This window comes from Glycine soja, chromosome 18 (genome assembly GCF_004193775.1).
Source record: "Glycine soja cultivar W05 chromosome 18, ASM419377v2, whole genome shotgun sequence".
NCBI classification, from domain to species: Eukaryota; Viridiplantae; Streptophyta; class Magnoliopsida; order Fabales; family Fabaceae; genus Glycine; species Glycine soja.
This window is the reverse complement of record NC_041019.1, coordinates 22,910,158-22,920,125: the sequence shown is the minus strand read 5'-3', so window position 1 is coordinate 22,920,125 and position 9,968 is coordinate 22,910,158. Positions and strand designations below refer to the sequence as shown.

General features: G+C 35.4%; 1 protein-coding gene across 1 annotated transcript; it reads left to right on the top strand.

Annotated features, from left to right (window-relative positions):
* Positions 1–1,405: 1,405 nt before the first annotated feature.
* LOC114395655 (copper methylamine oxidase-like) lies at positions 1,406–9,826 on the top strand. The gene is made up of 12 exons (XM_028357487.1): positions 1,406–1,837; positions 2,973–3,082; positions 3,228–3,533; positions 4,984–5,096; positions 5,192–5,522; positions 5,651–5,866; positions 5,969–6,205; positions 6,655–6,840; positions 7,271–7,411; positions 7,946–8,214; positions 9,052–9,133; positions 9,521–9,826. The coding sequence occupies exons 1-12, from the start codon at positions 1,657–1,659 to the stop codon at positions 9,641–9,643; spliced, it is 2,295 nt and encodes a 764-aa protein (XP_028213288.1). The 5' UTR covers positions 1,406–1,656; the 3' UTR covers positions 9,644–9,826.
* Positions 9,827–9,968: the final 142 nt, after the last annotated feature.

Here is a 9,968-nt window from a genome sequence, read left to right as displayed (position 1 = left end):
AAAGAGAAATGGGGAACTAGGGGAGGGAAGACGAAGCTGCTAAAGGAGTGAGAGACTGAGAGTGGGTGAGTGACTGACAGCTGGTTTGGTTTACACTTTACACTTTTACTTTTATGAATTTAGGGTTAATTGGTAAATATAGGTCATTGGGTAATGGTTGACAATAATAGTGTAATCTCATGAAAGGAATTGGGTGTGAGCCTAACTAAACTTATATTAAGTTAAACAATTGCGGGTCAGGTTGGTTTCCAACTGGTCTATTATTAACCATTGAGTCCAATCAAATTTAACCATGTAGACCCATTTTCTTGACCCGTTCGAACCAAATTGCATTTTTTTTATGATTAGTTTGGTTTTGGTTCGGGTTGAGTCATCTTGCACGTCCTTAGCGTTTGGGCATGGAGTTGCCCTACCAATGCAGCATAAAAAATGATGTTGTTAGTAGAAAACAGAGAGAAGAAGGTAAGGGACAAATAGACCGATGTGTTATTTTTGCATGGAGCAAAACCAACAAAGGGCTTATGAAAAGGGTCCTCAAAGAGCGTAAGGGCTAGAGAGAAGGGTTTGGGGTGTGGATCTGTGAAAAGAACGCAAGGGTATAGTCCTGCTCATATTCCAAACACTAAAGCAATCTCATCAAATCAAACCCATAAGCCAAAAAAGATAAATCGTGAAAGGGAAAAAAAAAGATGATGAAGTCACATGAAGCAAAGGAAGATATTGGGGGAAGATTAAAGTTTATGAAGCGTCGTGGCCATCAAAGATGATTTTCAACGACGACCTACGATAGTTGACAACAATAATTCAAAAATTATGAGAACTATAATTTACTATGATAAACTTAAATCTAATATAAAGAGTGTAAAGGACCTATGGAATGATATTAAGCCAATAGTTCAAAAATTATGATCCATTTTACGCCATTTAAAATATTGATCCACTAAAACAATGCTCAATTTTTTGAATCAATTTTCGTGCTAAACTTAAAAAATGACTAGAACACAAAATGAGTCATAAGTGGGTCCTTCATGTAACTTCCAGTTACACGTTCCGTCGGAGTCTAGGTGTGCGTCTGTTGTGTCACTTTCACTGGTAGCTGATCTGCTTATTTGGCAACCCTTGTCGCTTTCGTTGACGTGACTCCCCTCTGTTCCCCACCTCCACCTACCTGCCCTCCCTCTTGCCATTAATATATCCTTTCCTTCCTTCATGGATAGATAGACATGAATCAATAAATGATTAATTAATAATTATTAATTAAATTAACAAAATTGGATTCACCAAACTCCACTAAACCGAGTTCCCACCCCATCGCTTTCCTCTCCCATTGGGAAAAAAAAAAAAGCATTGAAGACTACTTACGTATCCATCTTCCAAGCATAAGTATCTCTCATTATTCTACATCTCAGATAAAAAAAAAAAAAAGAAAGAAGAAAAAAAGCTACTACTAGTATTTTGTTTTGTTTTCTTTATAATAAAAACACAACCTCGTGCGATTCCATTGAACTGTTGTTGTTGCTGCTGCGCGCAGTTGGTGGTAGTGGTGGTGGCGGAGGCGGTGGCGAAGAGTGGAAACAACAACTGGCATTATTGTTGCTGTATGTCAGTGGAATATTACAGTGGGATTTACTACGCCGAGTTCGCTAACCCTCTCCAATGGCCACAACTCAGGAAAAAACGACGCCATGTTGCGCCCCTCAAAATAACAACAAGGTCGCAGCAACATCATCTTCTTCTTCAGCGCCACCCCAACAACAATCACAACAACAACAACGACCCTCTGTTGCCACCTTCATTTCCGCCATCGATTCTCCTCCCAAAACCGCTTCTGCCAAAGGTTTCTTTCTTTTTAATATTTCAATTTCTCTTTTTTTGTATACTTAGTTGTTGTTATTGCTATTTGACTTGATCGTCTTCTGGGTTGCTAATAGAATGATAAGAATAAACAAGTTAGTTATGTAAAAGTAGTTTTATTTTCATTCAGTCAATTTATTTGTTTGACTTATCCTTTTCTTTATGATGATTTTCTGACTCCTCCAATTTTTATTTGAATTTGACTATCAGTTATAAAAGTACACTTTATTCACTCTTTTTCTTGCTTCCATACATGTTTGATCTTGCTCTCTAGTTTTATATTGAGTCCGGTTTATTTGTCTTCCTCTAATCTAATTATCTGATTCCAAAATTTCATTTATTTCATTTTCACCATCATTTTCTCTATATACTGTCATCTACTGAACAGAGTAACATACTACCTTTCTTACTTGGACTTACCTACATGGTAAAAACACACTGCGCTTGCTCTTATACTGAGTTTTAATCTTTTTCTCCTTTTGGATTTTTTTTTTTTTTTTGTATCAGTTTCATGCTTTGTTCTTATTTTAACTTCTCTTTATACTCGGTGGAAGAGTTATTAAAATTTTCTACTTGTCATGTTGGAGAACTTGAATGAATTGCCATGTTTCCTTTTAATTGCATAAAGAAAGAGAACATTTTTCTTTTTTCTCTCTAATAATCAGCCTATATTCTTAATTTGGAGAGCAATGGATAAGTTCTTCTATGGCAATGTTCAGTTTGTGCAGTCCTCTGATATGTCTGCTTGGGGAGGGTTAGGAGTCCTATCTTTAAGGGATTTTTTTAAGGACAAAAGTTAGATGTAGTTCATCAGGTGCTTTAGGCATTGTTCTCCAATCAAAATTGGAGTTTCATTTCAGTAATCTATGTAATGAAAGTTTGTATTGAAGGTCGGCATAAGTTATTTTGCGGGGGTGCTTCAACTTTGTTGCTCCCTCTGATTTGCAGGGAGATTGGGAACCTTTTTGTGTTTTGGGTTTTATACCCAGTTTTGCCTTGCCATTTTTGTTGTTCTCTGTCATATCTGTTTTTCTTATCATCTTTGCCTAGTTTATCTGCTCATCTCTCCTTTATGAAATTGCTTTTCCAAAGTTGAAGAACTGTTCTTTTTGGCATAGGTATCACTGTCATGGTGAGAGCTCAAACCAGCCACCCCTTGGATCCACTAACTGCTGCTGAAATATCAGTAGCTGTAGCGACCGTTCGAGCAGCTGGAGCAACACCTGAGGTACATAACTCATTTTCCTCCTTGGTATACATTTTGCTTGGGTTTACTACCAAGTAATGGCAAAACTGTGTTAGACATTGCCCATCAAGCTATAACCTCTCTATATTACTGTTTATGCATGTTGATGAAGTTCTTTGATTATCAGGTGAGGGATAGCATGCGCTTTATTGAAGTAGACCTGGTAGAACCAGAAAAGCAAGTTGTTGCATTAGCAGATGCATATTTCTTCCCTCCTTTCCAACCATCACTGCTCCCTAGGACAAAAGGTGGACCTGTGATTCCAACAAAACTTCCACCAAGGAAAGCAAGACTAGTTGTTTACAATAAAAGGTCAAATGAGACTAGCATATGGATTGTTGAACTTAGAGAAGTTCATGCAGCAACTCGAGGAGGACACCATAGGGGCAAAGTGGTTTCATCTACTGTTGTTCCAGATGTTCAGCCTCCAATGGTGAATACAAACTTACTTCAATTTCTATTCTTCCTTAATGGTGATGTTATTAGGAGTCTTAGAGTTCTCTTTGCCCCCATGCTAATTGATTATTAAAATATTTACCTTCTTTTCCAATTTTTCTGTGTGGAAGTTTGCAACTTGTGATTAACTTAAGAAGCCATTGGTACTATCTTAGTTTTATATTACTTTGTACTAGGGATGGTAATGAACCGAATCAACTTGAAAATAGTTCAAAACTCGATTCGATAATCAACTCATTGAATTTGGTTCATGAACCAAATGAGCTAAAAATTGAGTTCGTTAAATAAATGAGCCAAACTTGAGCTGTGCATAGTTCGACTCATTTGGCTCATGAATCAGCTCAATATATGTATGTATATGTGTGTGTGCGTGTGTGTGTATATATATATATATATATATATAATTGATTGAGATTTCTATTATTTTATATCTTTAGGGTGGGGTAGTTTTTACTTATGCAGACTTGGTTGTAATTATGTTTATTTTTTTGTCATAGCTTGTGGTCCTACAAAGCTAATAGAATAAGTTCAGTTTTGTCTTTTTAAAAAATTAAACGATCATTTTATCTAAAATCTACTAATAAATTAAAAATTTGAAACGTATAGGATTTAAAAAATTTGACATTTGGTTCATTTGATTCGAGCTAACGAGCTATTCATGAGCTTGAACCAAGTCGAGTATGAATTGGAAATAAGGTTCATGTCGAGCTCGAGCTGAGCCAAGCTTGGCTAAGCTTGACTCATTTCCAACCCTACTTTGTGCTGTGACTTTGTTTATCTCGTAGAATTTAATGGCTTTGCCAATACTTGTATGAGGACTCAGAGAGAATCAGAATCACTTCTTATAAGATTGTTCTTGGACAATCCTAAAAAGTTATTGGCACAATTGTCTTCAATTAGAACTATGGTTAGCTTTAGGTGACAAAAAAGTTTGTAAATTCAGAAAGAACTTGTTTGCAGACTTGAATTATAGATTCACTTTGAATTTCATGCACACAACGGGAAAAAATTGTATCATTTACTCATTTCATGCAATTGACTTGATCATGGTACGTTTTAGGCCTATAAAACAAAGTAACCAAACTCGTTAACAATTTTTTTTCTTTTGAAAATTAAGTTAATAATCAAGCAAAAATGTCCTCAAATTGCAAAAAGAGGGATGTTTGTAGCCCTCTACACAAACCATTTTCTAAAATAAAGTAATATTGAAAGAGGAGAGAAACTGGGAAAGGAATATCCCTTTCCAAACTAAGGATAAATCCTAACTCACAAGATTAAAACTATCCAAATTGAATACCATAATCATCAATAAAAATCCTAATTAGCAAATTATGATAATTACTGCAACTGCTACATTGACCTTCAAGTTCTTAGTTTCAATTATTTTCAAATCAACATTGCTTATGTTGTTCTCTCTGAACCTGTAGGATGCTGTGGAGTATGCAGAGTGTGAAGCTGTTGTAAAGGACTTTCCTCCATTTCGTGAAGCAATGAAGAAGAGAGGGATTGAGGATATGGATCTGGTGATGGTGGATCCCTGGTTAGTTACTGCTTCAAGATGATTTGATTGACATATTATGAGAATTTATTTCAGCTATGTCTTGTTCTGTCTAATACTTGTGTTGAAACTTGTAGGTGTGCTGGATATCACAGTGAAGTTGATGCTCCTAGCCGAAGACTTGCTAAACCACTAATCTTTTGTAGGACTGAAAGTGACTGCCCCATGGAAAATGGCTATGCCCGTCCTGTTGATGGAATCCATGTACTTGTTGACATGCAAAATATGGTTGTTCTTGAATTTGAAGACCGTAAACTTGTCCCACTTCCACCTGCTGATCCACTAAGAAATTATACTTCTGGTGAAACCCGGGGAGGAGTTGACCGAAGTGATGTGAAACCCTTACAGATTATTCAGCCTGAAGGTCCAAGTTTTCGTGTTAATGGGCACTTCATTGAATGGCAGAAGGTGGTTGTTTTTCTAAGTATATTTTCCAAAACTACATCATTATATCATCCATATTGAGGCCTTCCAAAAAAAAAAAAAATATATCATCCATATTGAGAATTGCTAAAACTGATTGACCATTTTTGCAGTGGAATTTTCGTATTGGATTCACTCCTAGGGAGGGTTTGGTAATTCATTCAGTAGCCTATATTGATGGAAGTCGGGGACGAAGACCTGTGGCCCATAGATTGAGCTTTGTTGAGATGGTAGTCCCGTATGGAGATCCTAATGATCCTCACTATAGGAAAAATGCTTTTGACGCTGGGGAAGATGGCCTGGGTAAAAATGCTCATTCTCTCAAGAAGGTAAATGCATTTGCTTATATTCCAGACATTCTTGTCTTCATTTTGCCTCCTTTCTCAATGTAAATGAAATTGAATTTGTTTTGCATAATGTGACTGTTTCAGGGCTGCGATTGTTTAGGCTATATCAAATACTTTGATGCGCACTTCACAAACTTCTATGGAGGTGTTGAAACAATTGAGAACTGTGTTTGTTTGCATGAAGAAGATCATGGTATTTTATGGAAGCATCAAGATTGGAGAACAGGATTGGCTGAAGTTCGAAGGTCTAGAAGGCTGACAGTGTCTTTTATATGCACTGTGGCTAACTATGAGTATGGATTTTTCTGGCACTTTTATCAGGCAAGTTAAATATCCAAGCATTTATCTGTGAGTCAGTTGAATGATATTGGTAGAACCATCAATTATTTTTAGGCCTATATACTTCCTTTCTTTTAAATACATACAAGTATCGCCGGTTGTAGGTTTGTCTATACTATATAGAGTACCAAGAGGGATTCAAGGGGAGGGATATACCCTAGCAAGTAGCAACTAAATCAGAATGGGAATAGGATTGGTAGCATTGCTTGCATCCTTATTTTATATTGCAAAGAGATATTCCATTTATTGATTTGAATTTCATGTATATTAAATCATGCATTTTTCTCATCTGATATTCCAAATTGCATTCCTTATGACTTTCTGCTGGATTTACATGTTTAAACTTCAAGCTTTTTTAAAAAAATGTTTAAACTTCAAACATGTTAGATTGTTGTCTCTGTAATTCTTTATTTGTATTTTCCTTCCTTCAGGATGGAAAAATAGAAGCAGAGATCAAGCTCACAGGAATTCTCAGCTTAGGATCACTTCAACCAGGTGAAACTCGAAAATATGGCACAACCATTGCACCTGGACTATATGCGCCTGTCCACCAACATTTTTTTGTTGCTCGTATGGACATGGCAGTAGATTGCAAGCCTGGTGAAGCATTTAATCAGGTTAGAATGCAATTTCATTTTCAAGTGGGCAGGTTCTTTAATGCAAAAGGCAAATTTTTCTTCTCCCCCACCTGGCCTAATCTTATAATAGTAACAATAGCGTAACTCATGTAATACGATTAGATGTCTTGCATTCTATAGCTGGACAATGAGCTGTCTACAATTATTGTCTTTCAAAAGAGTACCCATATATTAACAGTGATTAGTAGTTTCTCTTTTAATTATGTCTTTTTGACTACTAACTACTATGTTCTAAATCTTTGACATCGCTACCGTGGCTGTATATGGTTTATGTTCTTTTACCTGTTGATACTTGATTTTCCATGTTGAACTCCTGATTTTACAGTTCCTTTTTGATATAAATGTCTTCCTCTTCCATCATAAACTAGAACTCATCAAGTATAAGCTCATATTTTCCCACTCTGCCCAGGTCGTTGAGGTAAATGTCAAAGTTGAAAAGCCAGGAGACAATAATGTTCATAACAATGCATTTTATGCCGAGGAAAAACTGCTTAAATCAGAATTGGAAGCAATGCGTGATTGTGATCCTTTATCTGCTCGTCACTGGATTGTAAGTTCTTACTGATTTTGAAACCCCCTCTTCCCAGGAAAAAAAAAAATTCAGATATTAAATTTTTTGCCTGGGTGAATATTTCTGCTGTCACTGTCCACTTTAGATGTTGTAGCAGGGACAATCTAAAATTTTCAGATCTGGCTGCTGTTTTATGCTGCTTCTGATCTGTAAGTTATGAAGGGTATTGCACAGTACTACTTATGCTACATGTGTTAAATTTATTTACATAATTTGAAAAAAATTATGTTTTTTTTTAGATTGCATGATTCAAGTAGTCATTGATTTAAGATGTCCAGCTACTAGTATTGTGGGCCCCACATATTGAGAAACTATAGGAAATTAATTGTACCAAATTTTTCATTTGTTAGCTATTTCGTTATCCTGTTTTTTTTTTTTTTACTACATTCTCTGTTTTCCAAATTTCCAAGGTCCTACAGGCATATTCACTGTGTCAGTAGTTATATTTTTTAAATGTTGGGATTATTTGCTAGTTTGAACAAACTATATATCTTACAAAACATTACATTTTAGGTTAGGAACACAAGGACTGTAAACCGAACTGGGCATCTAACTGGTTACAAGCTAGTACCTGGCTCAAATTGTTTACCTTTAGCTGGCTCAGAGGCTAAGTTTTTGAGAAGAGCAGCTTTCTTGAAACACAACCTTTGGGTTACTCCTTATGCCCGTGATGAAATGCATCCTGGAGGAGAGTTCCCTAATCAAAATCCGCGCGTTGGAGAGGGTTTGGCTACTTGGGTTAAGCAAAACCGATCATTGGAGGAAGCTGATATAGTTCTTTGGTTAGTTCATTCAATTCTTCCAGCGAGATGATACCTGCTACTTGCCCAGTTTAATATTACAAATTTTATCAAAGTAATATTGAAAACAACACTTGTATCAATTTGGGGTTGATTTGCCAATAGAGAAAATCGGTTATGTGCTGATGACCTAAAGTATACTTTCACTCAATTACAAACTATCATGTATGGTAATTTGTTGATTTTTACAATAACTACCTATGGTGATTCCTAATTGGCCAAGAGAGTAAAAGTTTACACAAACAGTGCATGGTCATTATATTCTTGTTTATATATATTGCAAATTTCTTTTACTGAGATAAAATTGCACTTTGAAAAGGTAACCAAAATTAAAACAATTCTAAATTGATAAAACATTTTAATCATATGACTTTAATTTATTAATTCAATATAAATATGGTAAAAAGAACCTTTAATATAGTGCGTACTATTATATTTGCTTTATGCATGCTTCTCCAATTCCCCTTTCCATTGCAAACTTGAATATGCAATGGTGCTTACAATTAGTAGCCGAGGTGCCATCAATGACTGATAATTGTTGTCTTAGACTCAGTTCTGATGTTATGGTTTGTTAAGAGTAGTATTAGTTTGTTATTTGTTAGGAATTGGCTCTATAAATAGAGCACTTAGGTATTGCCATTGTATCTTTTATCATTTTAATCAAATACAATGAGTTACTTTGTTGGTACTCCTCTTCTCTTCTTTGAGATCTATGATGTGTGGCGACATCAATCAGGTGTCACTTGTATTACGTCCATGAATCCTAACATGCTTATTTATTTTTTGCATATGTCTATTTATTTGGTGGAAATGTTGCAGGTACGTATTTGGAGTGACACACATTCCTCGATTGGAAGACTGGCCTGTTATGCCCGTGGAACGCATTGGTTTCATGCTTATGGTATGCCATTCACCATTAGTATTTACCATTCTCTCTGCGAATTTCAAATGAGATTCGTACTAACACACTTCACTCGAATAAACAAGAGAAATGTTAACAACATTCCCTACAATTGGTTAAAATTGATTGAAAAGCACAATTTTTTTGTAGGTTTTACTTTTCATTTAATGAGCCACTCTCAATTTTATACTTTTAATTTTATTTTTTTTTTACTTTTCAACAAATTTTAACCAATAATAAATTGTGTTACAAGGAGTATGTTAGAGAGTATGTTGTTAGCACTTATTTGTTCCACCAAATATTGAAACACTTAATTCATATGGAATAAAGATGTTTACTTGGAAACAAGCTTATGCTAGTTTTGTGTTCATGCTATTTATGATGCAGCCGCATGGGTTTTTCAATTGCTCGCCTGCTGTAGATGTTCCACCTAACCCAAGTGATTTGGATGACAAAGAGAATGGCTTGCCAGCCAAGCCTATTCAGAATGGGCTAATTGCCAAGCTTTGAAAGGATAAAAAATGAGGATCTGCCACTTTACGTGGTTATGTTCAAATTATTAAATATTAAATACTATTGTTTGGGCTGGTGTTCAAACCTTAGCTGGATAATTAAGAAACGCCTATATTGTATAATTTGTATGTGTTTGTTGCATGGTAGATGCTGGGTAACTAACTTAATGTCTTTTGATTTGATGTGGAATCTATGCTGAAGCCTCATTGTGCGAAGTTTTAAATAAATTTAGATTATAAAACATATTTTTTTGGGATAAAATCTGAACTTTGCAAAACTCCACTAACACAAGTTAAAAGTTGGGTTTTTTAATAGAACTATA

Excerpts from the sequence above, each read along its gene's own strand:
- LOC114395655 (XM_028357487.1), top strand. The coding sequence starts at position 1,657 with ATGGCCACAACTCAGGAAAAAACGACGCCATGTTGCGCCCCTCAAAAT. Across the intron at positions 1,838-2,972 it reads CAAAACCGCTTCTGCCAAAG|GTATCACTGTCATGGTGAGA; the intron begins GTTTCTTTCTTT and ends TTTTTGGCATAG. Across the intron at positions 5,097-5,191 it reads CTGGTGATGGTGGATCCCTG|GTGTGCTGGATATCACAGTG; the intron begins GTTAGTTACTGC and ends TGAAACTTGTAG.